Here is a 16904-nt window from a genome sequence, read left to right as displayed (position 1 = left end):
TAACGGAAACAAAATACTGTGGGATTTTTTAAGGTGGCTGATATTAGTGCTTCCAGTGCCTAGCAAAAGTATTCCTGCTAGAACTTTTTCACATTTTATTTCGTATATTTCCTTTGCATAATATTGTGATTTTATATGACAGACCATTGCAAATTAACGCATGGCTGTGGAATGGAATGAAAATGAATGTTCTTCAAATAACAGTCTGAAAAGTGTGGTGTGCAAATGAATTCTGCCCCATTTAATCAGATGCCCCCCAAAAACATAAAGTGCAACCGGCATGCTTCCAGAAGCAACCCAATTAGTAAATAAATTCAAATCGTGTGTAATTTATATTTTGTTGTTCTGGGTGGGTCTAAAATGTCTCTTAGGGAGTGGTTGTGCACAAAAGCCTTCATGAACACAGCAAACAGGCACAATATCAAGTTATAAGGATGGATAGATCTACAATCACAGATATAAAAACCCTGTTAGAGACTTGAGGTGACTTTAAAAATATCCTCAAAACAACAATAGTGTTTTAGGAAAGGTGTATCCACGCTACAATCTGTATTCAGACTTAATGCCAATTGAGAATAGCGTTCACAGACACTATGTAGACAATGTGAATAGTATTGTAAAGCGATGTATTGAACCCATTGAACACGTTAGAATAAATCCATTAAAATTTATGCGCGAAGCGAGTGTGAATTGGAAAATCTGATGTGATTTATTAACTTCCAGCTGAAAAAATCAAATATTTCTAATTTTAAAAAATGAGTATATTGTACATTATGTGCATGCAGGCCTGTTTTACACCATCAGAAAATTCCATGTTAATTAAAGTTTTACTTGCATTTATCAGGAATGTGCGAGTCACTGGAAACTCTTCTCTGTCCGGTGACATTCATTACCACAGGCTTACACAGCTCTGTTTGTGCACAAAAGCTGCTTTTTCTTGCCTTTAATTTAATTTGCAGTCCCCAGCATCATAGAATTTCAGTTTGTCCCCATCTTGAATTTTTCATGGCCACACCACTTAATATTCAAAGTCGATCTTACAAACCTTTAAGTTGAGTGGTTTGTCTATATGTGAAATAAACAAAATGGTTGTGAAAATGTAACATCTGAAAATGAATTCTGTAAATGCAAACTTAAATTATATCAACCGTCATCCCCTTGAACAAAACTTCTGAATTGTAGGAAGATGTCTCAGATAATGTTTTTCATGTTTCATCTCACTATTATCAGCAAGTCTTGCTGGTGTCGTGCTGTTAAAAATCCAAATAAATACGATGTTTAAGGTGAATAGCTGAAGGTTTTGAGATGGAAAAGAAAAAACAATAAACCCCACATTGGATCAAGATCCTTATGCAAATGTCTGGTACTTTGAATGTTTCAATTTGCTGTAAAATATATACAACAAAAAGCTCCACCCAGAGCTGAAATCAAGACTGTGCAGAAACCCTGGTAAATGGACACCAAGCCACAAAACAAAAACATTATCCAGGTTGATCATCAGCTAAACATAGTTTTTTATAAAAGAAATATTTATTTACAATTGCTTGAGCATGAGATTGTATCTGTTCACTTTTACCAAAGTCTTGAGTCTGTACTACGTCTCTGTTGAAGCATTATCGCGAATCAAGACACATAGAAAATATGTTTCCAAAAATATTTTTCCAATAGAGTCCATGTTATTCTTCTGTTAAATTGGTCCAGACCTAGAGATGTGAATTTCACTATGACTTCAAAGATAGATGACAGCAGAGTGCAGTGCGTGGGTGAGGGAGTAGACCGGTGCTCAGAAGGCCAGCTTTTTCATAAGAAGGTAGACCCTGGAGTCCACTTCAAAGCCGTGAAGGTTGTTGGCGTCTCCCTGCAGCCTCATAAGCAGACCTCCATAAGACACGTAGGCAGAGCTGAAAGGATAAGCATATCATACAATTACTTTTTTTGTCCTAGACCTATTTGCCATATTTTCATGCAGATTTCATGTTTTGCATTATACATACTAAATAACTTCATTTGACTTAATGTCACTGTCACTCACTCATGCTGCACTGCCAGTTTACTTACAGACGTGTCGCCGCTTCAGTTGATGTTTCATCGCCTTCAATCTTGTACACCTTTCCATACATCACATACTCAAACTGGTCTGCTCTACAAAATCAAATGTAACTCTGAGTACAAACTTCAAACTGCAAACAGCATGGTGTTGCTTACTTACATTAACATGCAGAAATGTATGCGGTAGAAAATGCCTTACCGAGACGGTCGATCGTCCTGAGGGTTGTACTCTCCATCATCTGGTGTTCCGTCCTCATATAATGTGCTGGCAATCACAAGTCTGAACTTGTCACCTTAATGACATAGAAAATGAAATGAGAGAATGATGACATTATTGTCTTGACAGATACCCTGACATAGGTTTACTCTGGATTCAAGTTTTATACCTATGTTTTTTTTACACATCTAGTTTGAGCAATTGAGAAATAAAACCAAATCAACGCATTGTACCTTAATAAAAACCAAATGACATCAGATTTTTTTTTTAAAGTATATGGAAAACTGTTAAAAAGCTTTCTAATTAACTAGATAACATTTTTTCAAAATAAGATTTTTTTATAACAACCATCTTGGACAAAAGCAGTTAAGATCTTACCAAGATCAACAGGATATATCTGAATGTTCACATCCAAGATGAGGTCCATCTTGAAAGATTCACTCTCACAATGTAGTCGAGACACTTAAAACAAAACAAAACAAAACAAAAAAAAAAACAGGTAAACAACATATGCTGTGTAAAAATATGTGTGTGGTAGTAAGACACACTTTTAAACAATTAAGTTTTCTGGAAGATTTACATTTTCCATTATTTACAGATAAACTGCTCAAACAGATTTTCCATTCAATCCTCCTGAAATTTGTATTTACTTATTTTATGTTTTGTCACCACCAGTCAATGGGGTTAATGCTATGGTTGCCTGGTTTAGAAAAAAAATAAAAAAAAACACATGGCACTCTCATAAAACTAAGCAGAGTCAGGATCAATAAATCCATGAAACACATTAATAATACAGGCGTGTAGACCTTATATTATGCGCTTTTGTTTCACTTCCCTCTTGTGTAGGGTTTTTTATTTCATCTCTCATACCTCTGTCAAACTTCTTGCCATCTGGATCAATGTCTTTTACATCAAAGATATCTTCAAACAGAATTCCAGCCATTTTGTGTTAAGTCTGACTTCCTGGAAGAGATAAAATAAAATAAATACAAAAAATAAAAACACCAGACAACCGATATCCAGCATCAAAAAGAGGACACAATTTACAACAGCAACATTTAAAACATACAGAAAATGAAATGGATATTTACAAAAAATCATGGTGCCTAAAACTGTACAATCTACTTCTTTGGTGTTGGGTAAAATCAATTGCATTTTTCACTGAACCAGCATTCATTCTTTTGTCTCTTCTTGATTACTGTAATTCCCTGTTTGTTGGTCTGCCTAAAAAAATCCCCTCAAACATCTCAGATTATTACAGAACAACGAAGCTAGAGATCTCAGCAGAATATGATAATTTGACTCCGACTCTTGCTTTTTTGCATTAATTACCCGTGGTGTGTAAAGTTGATAACATATAAATTAAGATTTAACTGTAAGATTTTCAACCAATACATGGACTTGCAACATCTTATTTTACAGAGCTACGTATTCCTTACGCCACCCGTACAAATACATTTACTACTATTATAACTACAACTTCTGCTGCTATGTTCAAGCTAAATGCTAATTTTAGCATGCTGCCCAGACCATTTTTAAACTTACCACAAAAGCTGTTCTTCAAATAGACTATAAGCACAATAAAACTACAGCCACTCTGGGTGGTTGAAAGGCCCAAAGTGTTGAATATAAGTACTAAATTTGTTAACACAATGCGATTTCATTCATAAATATCTAAACCATAATATCCCGCGGAGGAACAATGTGCTCAACCTTTGACACGGGAAGTACTTCCGGCCACAAAATAAGATAAAAAAAATACTGGTAAGATTTAAAATGACAAAAAATATTGAAAATTACACAAAAACCAGTCAGCTCAGAGACAGCAATTAAATATTGACAAATATAGATTAACCTCGAGAATTTTATATATTCTTTGTAGTTTTATGTTACAAGTGTATCCCACGTTCTAATGTGAATAAATAGAAAAAAACACTTAACAGAACTTAGGTGTGGTTTTATTTCTTTTTCAAACAATAATTTTATTAATTTTTTGGGGATAAAACATAAGCGTGTTCAAACGGTGTGTACGACATTTATCTCCACTTTCCGGCTTCATCTGGTTGCTAAGTAGTTTTAGCGTCCTTTCTGTATACAGTTGCTAGCTAATCGTTAGCTGACTGAAATTTAGGGGGAAAAAGGGGCGAACAAAGCCCTGTCGAAAATGTGTTTAACACGATTTAATTACGGATTGATGCATAGAATAAGGATTTCTTATCTGATTAATTCCAATAAGCGATGGGCGAATGAGGTAAGAATAACGATAATATCCTCAAGTAACGTTATTGATTAGCTAGCTTGTACATTAAGTTAAAGTTGACGTTTAAAGATGTTTAGCTTCATCAGAGGGATAACAGTGAGTTGAGATATTGCGAGAATTGTCTGGCGTAGTTGCAGCTTTGTTTAAAATCGAGAACAATTTAATGACAATAAGGATACAAAACCCAAGTACTTAACTTAAGAAATCGGTTTATGATTGATTGTACCATTTCTTATTTGGTGTATAGTAACGATTTAGTCTTTGTATGTGTGCAGTTTTGTTTTGACTTGCTATAATGGTAATGAATTGTTCTGTCTTTGCAGCCTGCAACAATGCTACTTTGATTTCCAGACACGATTTATGAAAGCAGAAATCTTTCCTGTCTCTTTGGGGTTTGAACATTTCTGGTACTCGCATGAGTTCTAGGGAGCGAGCCAAGATGGGGGACATCTTGGCAACTGAAGCTGATCTTCTTGGGATGATCAAAGAGGTACCACATTTTTGCAGCACACACATTATGCACTTTATTGGCATTAATGACGTATTTTTGCATTTGAATTGGTGTGAAACCTAATTTAGAATTTTACTGCTAACTATTGGCAATTCATAAAATTTGCAGACACATTTTGTATTGTATGTCCCACATGTGAGTTTATTTGAACTTTATTTTTATTTTTATTTTTCTTTGGTAGTACCTTAACTTTGAAGAATTTGAGGAGACCGTTCAAACTTTTGACAAGGAGTGCAAAACCAAAGGGAAGCTTGTGTCGAAGCCTCGTGGAAGCGCTCTCAGAGACTCAAAGACCCGTGTCATCCAGGTACATGATCCAGTAATGAAACAGTCGAGGAAGCTTTTGTTCCGTTATTGTAATTTATCATATGTGGTGGTACAGACTGTTATCAAATAGGAAGATTAGTAAGAAGTAGGGCACAGATTCAAGTGGACTTTGTGGATTAGTGCTAGCAGAAACTGGTGTTTTATGTAAAAATACACATGCACATTTTGAACGTTTTAAATGCCCGTACTTTGTAGCACATTTGTTTTGATCTGATTATTCTATTTTTTAATAACTGTGCAGAATTACTGTTTTATGTTGGAAATTTGCCCTTATTGTACAGTCTCTCTTTCTTATTGTCCTGTTTTTAGATTTGTCTTGCCTTAGCTTGAATATGCATGCTTCTGTTTTTATTTAACTTGTTGCTGGTACACTGGAGACAATATTTCCAAATATTCCAATATATTTCTATTCTATTTTAATGGTGCAATATGCAATTACATATGCACAAAGCCAATTTTCCCCATCTAAGTTCTTACTTATTCAAATGTGCTTGTACTTGTTTAAATCTGACTTTTTCAGGAAGATCTTCTGAGCTCCTTTGATGACGGCGACCATAAAGTGTTCTTTGATCTCTGGGCAGAAAACATTCCCTCAGCAGTAAAAGACTCAGATGATGAAGCACAGAACCTTGAGTTCTACCTTCGTATCCACTTCACTGTCTACCCACTGAGGACACACCCGAGTAGACAAGTATGTAGATTTATAGTTCATTTATTTTTTGAGAGAAGTAATGGTGTAATTATGCATAATGTGCAGTTGTTGAAAGTGTTCACTAGGTGGTGCCACATTCTCTTTTTAAGCCAGGCATTATTGGTCATGCACTGTTTTCCTAACTTCCAGCACATCTTTCACTCTATTAGCCATTATGACTCAAATTTGCTAAACTCTAATTAAATCGTATATTGATATTTAGAAAATTATGAGCTATATTTAGAGCTGCTTACATTATTTTAATTCCTTTATTCTGCATACTGTGGAGAGTCATTTAGCCAAAAGGAACACTTTTTTTAATGATATAATCAGCTTCTGTGACATTCAGCTATTAGTTTCAAATAAATAACGAAACTGACCAACTGTCATCTCTCTGCAGGACCGAGCTGAATTTGAGGAGAGGATTTTCCTTTTCAAGCAGTACCTTGAAACTCGTGGATCAGCTCTGAGCCAGACTACTGAGTTTTTGCCTTATTACGCTTTGCCTTTTGTTCCCAATCCAACCATTCACCCTTCCTTTAAAGATCTCTTTCAGGTGCTCAAACTGCTCTAAAAGGCATTTCTTTTCATGTTTTTTTTTCTTTTGCACATTCTTTCTAATAATTCTCTAATATGTCTTAAATTTTTAACTAGGATTCCTGGATGCCACAGTTGAAGGACAAGTTGGAGAAGTTCTTATCAGTGACTCTAAAATCGTCTAAGATTCCAAGGCTGTTGACTTTATATGTATCCTTTTTCTGTGCCTCATCTATTGGCTCTGAGAAAACTCCTCTGACTGCACGCAGACCTTTGGTTTGGTGTGGTTAGTTTAGTGTTGTTTTCATCAGTGATCTCAAAGCCCTGCATTCAGAGTAAAGGGTTTTAAAATTGTAGGTAGCTTATAGCTAATAGTCATAATAAAAAGACATCTTTGCTTATAAAATGTGTCAGAATGCAAATAGTTCTGCAAATTACTTCTGTCAATGTATTCATAAAAATGATTATTACAGAGTGTAGTTTGTTAGTTAAATATTCACACATTTCACAGTAAATGTATAACTGTAGCCAAGATACTTATTTGTGGCTTGTAGATGGTATTGTATGTCCTCAGACTTAAACAAATATTTTTATTTTATTTTCTACGTTATTTGAGACTGGAGGTACCATATAGGTTAATAAATCATGATAATTAATAATTAACGGGGACAAGGAAGAGAAGTAAAAATTGTGACATTTAGTAAACCTGGATAATGCTTAAGCTCTTCCGAAATAAATTGATAAATATATGTTACGTAGCTCTTTTATAGTAACATTTAAAAGTACAGCTAAGATTTTCCTAAAAATACTATAAATTTTAATTAGCAAAAAATCCACATTTATTTTGAAGAAATCTTGTTTTGGAGGACATTTGCCTAAGAAGAAATAGCAATAAACTATGGACGTTCCCAACTACGACCTTGCACCATGGTTCATGTTTTATTCTTGAATTTGTAATTAGTTTACCATATTTTATTTAGGTCTCATATCATCAAAATAGCAAATAGTTCTGACAAAAAATGTGAAGCTTTTCCAATACCAAACATGCTTTACAAGAGAAAAGAACTTTAAATGCAGGTAGTAGTTTTGAAATGTGTTATAGAAACGCTAGATTAGACCAGTTTGACGATAAAAGGGCGTTTATTATGCGCGACTGATTCATAGGTAATGTAAGCTTATATTGACTCTATCTTTCGTCTCTTCCCAGCACAAGATATACAAACTATTACTGTACAAACATCTATGAATTTTCTTACTCAAACAGAATGTATTGAGCTTTTTTGACTTTATTTTATCTACTGCTTATGCAAGACGTATATACGTTTAAACTGATTGTATGCATTTACTTCCAGATTAACCACTCAAATAAGAAAATGAAGAAATAAATGCTGCTTAGCTTCTTTACTAGAATCCATGTGTATTCTTTAATAAACATTATGCAGAAGGAGGGCGGAAGAACTACGAAAGGTAAATATTTGTGTCAAATATATTAAAATTTGATATGTCTTTCTGTTTGTGAAAATATGTCCACTGTTGACTGTATATAACTGGTTGGCAGATAATACAGTTTTGAATAGATTTTCAGATTGTCTAAATTTCCGTGTTTAATGACGCTTAACACAAGGAAAGTGTTTCTTTCATGAAAATACCTACTTGCATTAAGGGAGATTATAGAAGGTCTAAAGCTGTGTTTCAAAATTTACAACAAAAAAATCCCATTTACGGTTTTGTTTTGTGTTTCAGTAATAATAACCAAATAGGCATCTGTTGGATTAGAGTTAGTATTTTATCCTCTCAGTCTAGGATTCAAAAGCAACAAAGGTGGATAAACCCTCTGAGGCTTGTACTAATATTTGTTGTATTTGTTTGCAACCATTTTAAATGGTTGTAATGAAAGATTTGAATAGGTAAATACTGACTTAAGTACAATATTTAATTGTGAAATATTTAGTGCAAACAGTTGTTTGATTTAAAAATGATCAATCGGATGTTTTTTATATTCCAACTTATAATAATAGATTTCAGAGGCAATGGCACATTGTTTAATTTGCCCCTGGGGCACATAAACCTCAGTCTGACTGTGTTTGTGTGACCGCACAGAAGCCATGCAGCAGTTGCAACTTCAGCTGGCTGAGTCGGAGCGACGCATCTCCAGCTACGTACGGAAGTGTAACAAGGTCAAAGCTGACTACCATAACCTTATTGGGATCACTGCTGAGCTGGTCGACTCTTTGGAGGCCACTGTCAGTGGAAAAATGGTAGGCTGGGCTGATTGCATGTTTAAAAATGTACTCAACAAAAACATAAACGCCCCATGTCAAATATTGTTGCCATGTGGAGTTAACAACTGTAAATGAGCATTTGCTGACATTTTACTGCACAAAAGTAATATTTCTCTTGATTTGTGTATAATTTTTAATCCAACTTGCTGTCAGTGAGCACTACTCAGTGAGTTTTTTTTTTACTCAGTGCATGGGTGGGACATGTCCACTGGGTGATCAGACAAAACGAGCACAATCCTCGGACTGGGGACAATCAAAAACCTCCCCAAAATGTCAAATTTAGTCACAAGTCTTAATGCCTCAGCTGTCGCAAGTTATGCGGGAGCGTGTCATCGGCATGTTGGATGCAGGGATGTCCACCAGAGCATTAGCTGCACAGCTCAATGCCCATTATCGGACCACAGGCCGTTTAAGAGTTTGTTTCCAACAGACTGGCACTACTGCAAATCGACCTCATCCTCGTGAGCCACGTGTGACCACTCCAGCACAAGCTCGCCACATCCGGCTCGTCCGTCTGTGGGATTGGATAAGACCAGCAACACACACAGCTGATGAGACTATTGGTCTGGTCTGCACAACGGACGCATCACACCTCAGACTGTCCGTAACTGCCTACGAGAAGCCAATTTGGTCAAAATCAAATTCCTCAACCTGACCCATATCATGTTCAAAGGACTGTCAATCCGCTGCAAATGGCCATACCACGATGTTATCACTGCCAATATGAAGATCAGTAATAAATTATTGAAAATATATTTTGAATTTCTCTATATATTGCGTAACCCTTCATAAAACTCTTATATTTGACACGGGGTGTTTATATTTTTAATCAGTGTACATGCCGCATATACAAACTAAAGACTACACATGATGCTTTGTTTTTTTGTTTTTTTGGGGGTGGGTTTTTTTGCAGTTGCAAAGTAAAGACCAGTACAGAAACAAGTCATTTGTGTTTAATAGTATTTATTTCTAATCCAAATTTTTAAACAAAAACACACATTCCAGTGAGCAGATTTTAACGTAAAAAGGACCTTGTGTATTTTTTTTTATTTTATTTTTTTTTTGCAGATTTCCCCTGAGTATCTGCAGAGTGTGTGCGTTCGCCTATTCAGCAGCCAGATGAGGCAAAGTGCTGTTCAGAGCACGGACTTCACAAGGCCCGGCACTGTAAGAACCACACACAACCACAGCTATTTCTCACATCCGTTTCTCTCTATTCCACCTCTTTCATCAAAGATTGGAACAAGGCTTTGCGAAGCGCGTCATAAAAGTCACATAGGCGAGGGCTGTCAGTAGTCACGTCAGACAGGGCTGGACGGACTGACGCAGTGTTTGAAAAACACATAAGGATTACTAACTGATATGGTGGGTGTCTCTGTTTGCACACTCCACCGTCAGCGATAAATCAGGATGTATCCGGCAAGTAAGAACCAAGATCCTAGTTTTGCTTTGTACATACAAAAAAACTTCTCGGAAAATTACATATTGAAAATACACAAGCGAGAGCAAAAAGGGAGGAACTGTGTTTGCCTTTCATTGTAACTCACAGCAAGACTTCAAATCAGGCTTAATCTAGACTAGTGTTGGTGCCAATTTACAATCTGTAGTTACGCAGATTATGAAAACGTTGCTGTCCAGTGGATTGTGTGTGGTGCCACGAAAAACTAATGACAGTTTAGAGAGCAGTGCATTACAGTCTAGTACAACAAGTGATGCAGGACTGATGTCACCTATGTGACCATTAAAACCGTTTTACTATGCAGTGGAAGAAAGATGACTGCTGTCAGAGATGCTGATTTTTACGTTGGTTCAGACGCTTTTTGCTATTTTGTTTTCGCAATCGGAGTGCTCCAAAACGTTGAGTTGCAAAGGAGAAAGAGCGATTGGAGTTCAGCGGTTAGCTATCCTTGCCAATACACGGGGCATAACACTGCTCTACGTCCACATACTAGCATTAACATGATTCCAAATTTACACTGCATTGTTTTAAAAAGACCTGGTTACATGTGGACAAGGTCTTAACCTGCTGTCTCCACTTTAAGCCTTTACAGAAGAGTTTCTGTCCTCATAGTGGTTCTTGCAGTCAGTGGTTTTTGACGTGCTGTTGTATTCCTCCTGTGAAATCTTGTGTTTGTATGGTTTGATCTGAACGAGCCTTTTTTTTTTACTGTGTGTGTTTTCTTTGTGTGTGATGCTTTTGTCCACAAAGGGATATTACTCTATGAGTCCCTATGATGATGGCTATGTAAGTTTCATGTTTACATCTTTTTCTTCCATCATCCCTTCTGTCCCTACCGTCCATCTTGCTTGTTCCACTCTGTATCGTCTCCCCTCACATCATAAAATGTAACTGCTCTCTGTCAACATGAATTCATTTCTTTGCCTGACCCCATGCTCAGTTTTTTATATTTTTTTTTCTTCTTTCCATTAGATTGCCCTAGTTTAAAAAGATGTGTCTCTATCTGTCTGCTTAAGGATCCTTTTGTTAGCCCGGTTATGAGGCCATAGTGTCTTTCAGACTCTACCTCAATATTGTGTCTTATTCTTTCACCTCTTGCTTGTGTCTCTTTTAAAAGCAGTTTCAGTTTTATCCTGTTACATTCTTTGGTATTTTTTTTTAACATGTTAAATAAAAACTTTAATGAGAGTAGCCAACACAAAGTGCATTTTTCCCACAGTCAGGCTGTAAAACACTGCAGATGGCTTTAATTACTGGTAATAAATGGGATGTTTCAGTATCAATGACAGAGTCTGAGGTTTGACATTCATCATTTTCAACTGAATAGCCAGAATGGTAATTCATGTGTTTTTAAACGGTCGTTGAATTGGATCATTTGAAGTGATTGTACACAACGGTGAACTCTTCAGGCAATATGGGCAAGGATGATCATTTTTAGTTGTCTCTTTTTCTTTCACCTGGTTTTCAGTTTTTCTTTTTTGTTTTGTTACATCAATTTTAATCACGTACATTTGAAATATAAATAATTGTTATTCATCTGTGAATATTTTAGTTTGCAGAAACTTTTATTTACTTCCGGGAAGAGCATTTTCAGTATTTCCTGAGTATTCCTTTTATGTGTCGCTAAATCTCTTTTCTTTTGGAGGCTATCAAAAAAAAGCAGGAAAAAAAAGTTATTTCAGTGTTCTAATTTCCCTCAGGTTAAATATAAATTTCACGCTGTTTCCACAGACACATTCAGATTGTTTCCTTGTCTTGGGCCATATTATGTTGCTTTTTGTCAAAAGTTTATTCATTATATTTTATTATATATTTGAGCTGAGATGTAACAGCTGTGAGGACACTACCCCACCTGTTTGGTGACGGTTCTTTGCCTGAATGTTGCATACTGCATGGACAATATTACCCACAAGCCCCTTCACTGTGTATATCAGTGTCCAGCATGTTCAGATAAGGCATGATGAATGCATGTATTATATTATACTAACAACTTAGCTGGTGGAAACTACATGAAATGAAGATTACAGGAATAATTTGAACACTTGCATGTTTTATGTTCTGCTTTGCGTAAACTAAACTAAAATTATGATTATTAGGCTGAAACAATAAATGTTCTAAAATGTTCTAAAATATACATCTTTTCCATGTACTTCCTGTTTTAGGCCTCGTCCATGCTACGTGCATCTATTGCGCTACAGTAAGTGTTTAATTGTATATTTTTTGTGCAGTTTATTTGCTCAGATCCTAAAATGTAAAAGTGAATCATTGACACACAGGAGGCCTAAGGAGGTGCCAATGCTGCCTTCTCTGGACTATGACAAACTGAAGAACGACTTGGTTGTCGGCTCCGACAGACTGAAGTGTCTCCTGCTGCAGGCTCTGCGCTGGGTAGGAAGGGTTTTAGGAGATTCTTATATCGTTACTTTGCAGATTAATTTTCATTTCCTTTTTTCAGTTCTCAGAAGCTTGAGTCCATGTTTCTGTTTCACTGTATCTGTCAAATGATTGCATACTATTACATTTCTTACATTACATTTGTCAGCAGGAACGGAACTATTTCAGCCTTCAGCTTAGTCTAGCCTTTTTAATTAATTGCTGATCATCTGCACACATTGAAACTGTCCCCTTGGTAGAAGTAGCAACAGCTCTTCTTCTTAAAGGGATGTTTACTATCATCTTATTAAACATTGTAATTTTTGAGCATAACAAAGAGTACCATGAGAGCTTAAGTAGTAACTGAATTAAACATAGCATGATATTTATCTTATTTACAAGATGGATGAGGACTTTTTAATCGTTGAATTCTGTTTGTGTAGAGAATAACTCGCTCACTCCCTGGTGAACAGAGGGACACGGTGCTTCAAGCCTACATCAGTAACGACCTGCTGCAACGCTACAGCACCAATAAGGTGGGCCAGCGGTTTCTGTGGAAATGCTTGAATTGGATAGAAATCCTAAAGCAAATGTTTACGATTATAACAAGTCTTAATTGCTTTAGTTAACTTCATGCTCGCTGAAGTTCTGAGCATTTAACACCTGAATCGGGCTTTTATGGTGAACGTTTGACATGCTAACACTAATAAAGGAATATACCATCTGCCCTGTAATTTCACTCTGTACATAAAGAGGACCTAACCTCTTTAAAAAAGCCTGCCCTGTGCAATTCTAAAGTCCAGTTCAGCGTCATGAATCACTTGATGCTCTGTGCTGATTTAAGTTTTGCTGCCTTTTTTTTTTTTTTTGGCCTCTGCTCCCGTCTCCTGCGTCGCATCTGAGATGATGCGTTTGATGGACGATCAAAAAGTTTTAATGCTTATATTATTTTCCACTATAACTGTACTAATGCTGGTAATTTTTAAACTCAATTACTATTTTATTTTTAAATAGCATGCAACTCGGTGTATAAAGAATGTGACCTACAGACAACCTGATCTATTTTGGGAGCTTGTCACTATTTTCTTTTTAATTCTTCTTGATTTAAGATCGTCGTGTTGCCCACCCCTGCATGAAAATGGAATTTGTTTATATTACATTTAAATTAGTAGTAAAAATGCAAACTGAAAACACAAATGCAATTCTGCCAGAGGGTGATCAAGTAACAATGCATGCATGCAAACTTTTACCGTCCACTTGAACCTTGAGATGAATGCAAATGTTTTAAGACGCTTGCAGATTATTTAGATGATGTTGACTTTAGAGGAAAAGAAACTCAAAAATGATCAACGATAGTGGTTGCTCGGAAGTTTGTTTTAATCTACATGCAAAGAAATGACTCTGTGTTTTTCCTTTGTCTTAGAAAGCTGTGCTTCATTTGATGAAATCAGCAAACGAGGTTGTCCGTCAATACACTGCCCGCCTCATCAATGCATTTGCTTCCCTTGCAGAGGGTATGTTCCTAATAGCCTTTGGTTTTGCATCTTTATTTCTTGGTAATATGAGTCATAGCCTCGTTAAACTTTCTTGTGGAAATGTAGATTGATCGAAGACCTCAGGACTGAAACCACTAATAATGCTCTGTAGCAGAATGCAAATGATAAAGAAAAGCAGTTTACAAAGAGGCTGGAGTAAAGTTTTCTGTCTCTGTTACAGGGAAACTTTTAACGATTAGCATATGATCCAGCCAAATCAACCAAGTCATACCAAGTCATACTAATGCCAAGTATGGCATTATAAACACTGTTTATTTGGAGTTTGTGTTGTTTTCGTAGGAGTAAAGACTTACTTGCTTAAGTTTAACAAGTATTTTGTTTTCTGAATTATTGCTGATAGTCGTAATTTAGTTAAACTGAATGTAATTTCATATTTTGTGGAGAAACTTGAAAATGTTCAAGATTACATAAGATAACTTAACTTTTTTTACCGCCTGCTCTATTCATGATTACAGGCCGGATTTACCTCTCCCAAATTCCAATTCTTGTGAAGCTTCTGACAGAAACACTAAGGAGGGAGGAGAAGGACTCGATGACCCGGGAAAATGTTCTGGTTGCCCTTCAGAAGCTCAGTCTTAGGTAAAAATGAGCAGTTTTTTCTCATGGTTACAGCATAATGAAGGTTGTTTCACAATAAACATGTGACTACAACCCTCTATTATAGATTTAAATTTCCATCATACCGCTCAATCTAGATTCATGATCTGCATCACCTGAAATGATGCACAAGACAATGAGCATCACAATCCTCATGCAGGCTTTTTAAATGCTTTCTATGCTGCAGATATAAGCAAAATTGTGCACCATGCTCAATATGTTATTCATCTCAGATTCTGCTGAGATGCATTCGGTCAATGCGTTTTTCAGATTAGCCTCAAACTGGAGGATCATTCAGTGTCTCCACTCATATAGTTACATTGCCTCAATTTTATTAAATAAAGGAGAGAAATTGAACAACTATAAAGCCAGTCGGTGACAGATGGATGACAACATGAATGCTTTCAGAGTATAAATTAACCTGCTAAGCTGGCTGACGTAAACACTCAGGTTTTACATCTCTACTGCATAAAGTTAAAATCATGAATGACTCATGAAGAGACGGAANCTTAATGCCTCAGCTGTCGCAAGTTATGCGGGAGCGTGCCATCGGCATGTTGGATGCAGGGATGTCCACCAGAGCATTAGCTGCACAGCTCAATGCCCATTATCGGACCGTAGGCCGTTTAAGAGTTTGTTTCCAACAGACTGGCACTACTGCAAATCGACCTCATCCTCGTGAGCCGCGTGTGACCACTCCAGCACAAGCTCGCCACATCCGGCTCGTCCGTCTGTGGGATTGGATAAGACCAGCAACACACACAGCTGATGAGACTATTGGTCTGGTCTGCACAACAGACGCATCACACCTAAGACTGTCCGTAACCGCCTACGAGAAGCCAATTTGGTCAAAATCAAATTCCTCAACCTGACCCATATCATGTTCAAAGGACTGTCAATCCGCTACAAATGGCCATACCACGATGTTATCACTGCCAATATGAAGATCAGTAATAAATTATTGAAAATATATTTTGAATTTCTCTATATATTGCGTAACCCTTCATAAAACTCTTATATTTGACACGGGGTGTTTATATTTTTAATCAGTGTACATGCCGCATATACAAACTAAAGACTACACATGATGCTTTGTTTTTTTGTTTTTTTGGGGGTGGGTTTTTTTGCAGTTGCAAAGTAAAGACCAGTACAGAAACAAGTCATTTGTGTTTAATAGTATTTATTTCTAATCCAAATTTTTAAACAAAAACACACATTCCAGTGAGCAGATTTTAACGTAAAAAGGACCTTGTGTATTTTTTTTTATTTTATTTTTTTTTTGCAGATTTCCCCTGAGTATCTGCAGAGTGTGTGCGTTCGCCTATTCAGCAGCCAGATGAGGCAAAGTGCTGTTCAGAGCACGGACTTCACAAGGCCCGGCACTGTAAGAACCACACACAACCACAGCTATTTCTCACATCCGTTTCTCTCTATTCCACCTCTTTCATCAAAGATTGGAACAAGGCTTTACGAAGCGCGTCATAAAAGTCACATGGGCGAGGGCTGTCAGTAGTCACGTCAGACAGGGCTGGACGGACTGACTCATTGTTTGAAAAACACATAAGGATTATTAACTGATATGGTGGGTGTCTCTGTTTGCACACTCCACCGTCAGCGATAAATCAGGATGTATCCGGCAAGTAAGAACCAAGATCCTAGTTTTGCTTTGTACATACAAAAAAACTTCTCGGAAAATTACATATTGAAAATACACAAGCGAGAGCAAAAAGGGAGGAACTGTGTTTGCCTTTCATTGTAACTCACAGCAAGACTTCAAATCAGGCTTAATCTAAAGTAGTGTTGGTGCCAATTTACAATCTGTAGTTACGCAGATTATGAAAACGTTGCTGTCCAGTGGATTGTGTGTGGTGCCACGAAAAACTAATGACAGTTTAGAGAGCAGTGCATTACAGTCTAGTACAACAAGTGATGCAGGACTGATGTCACCTATGTGACCATTAAAACCGTTTTACTATGCAGTGGAAGAAAGATGACTGCTGTCAGAGATGCTGATTTTTACGTTGGTTCAGACGCTTTTTGCTATT

At 36.6% G+C, this 16904-nt stretch overlaps 2 protein-coding genes across 2 annotated transcripts in view; one reads left to right on the top strand and one right to left on the bottom strand.

The window, feature by feature from the left end:
- Positions 1-1272: 1272 nt before the first annotated feature.
- Positions 1273-3998, bottom strand: polr2h (RNA polymerase II, I and III subunit H). The gene is made up of 6 exons (XM_007541586.2): positions 3812-3998; positions 3137-3229; positions 2645-2728; positions 2249-2342; positions 2059-2142; positions 1273-1901 (listed from the first exon to the last, which is right to left on the bottom strand). The coding sequence occupies exons 2-6, from the start codon at positions 3207-3209 to the stop codon at positions 1784-1786; spliced, it is 453 nt and encodes a 150-aa protein (XP_007541648.1). The 5' UTR covers positions 3210-3229; positions 3812-3998; the 3' UTR covers positions 1273-1783.
- Positions 3999-4328: 330 nt separating this feature from the next.
- The window catches only part of armc9 (armadillo repeat containing 9), a 30330-nt gene continuing 17754 nt past the window's right edge, over positions 4329-16904 (top strand). The window contains exons 1-14 of the mRNA XM_007541578.2: positions 4329-4517; positions 4850-5016; positions 5219-5344; positions 5885-6055; positions 6456-6611; positions 6710-6802; positions 8035-8059; positions 8693-8850; positions 9943-10041; positions 12496-12530; positions 12610-12721; positions 13150-13242; positions 14130-14220; positions 14718-14841. Of these exons, the coding sequence (XP_007541640.1) occupies positions 4942-5016; positions 5219-5344; positions 5885-6055; positions 6456-6611; positions 6710-6802; positions 8035-8059; positions 8693-8850; positions 9943-10041; positions 12496-12530; positions 12610-12721; positions 13150-13242; positions 14130-14220; positions 14718-14841 (1358 nt within the window). The 5' untranslated portion in view covers positions 4329-4517; positions 4850-4941. The remainder of the gene's footprint in view (positions 4518-4849; positions 5017-5218; positions 5345-5884; positions 6056-6455; positions 6612-6709; positions 6803-8034; positions 8060-8692; positions 8851-9942; positions 10042-12495; positions 12531-12609; positions 12722-13149; positions 13243-14129; positions 14221-14717; positions 14842-16904) is intronic.

This window comes from Poecilia formosa, unplaced genomic scaffold (assembly GCF_000485575.1).
Source record: "Poecilia formosa unplaced genomic scaffold, Poecilia_formosa-5.1.2 Scaffold10, whole genome shotgun sequence".
Classification (NCBI taxonomy): Eukaryota; Metazoa; Chordata; class Actinopteri; order Cyprinodontiformes; family Poeciliidae; genus Poecilia; species Poecilia formosa.
This window is presented reverse-complemented; position numbering and strand designations above follow the sequence as displayed.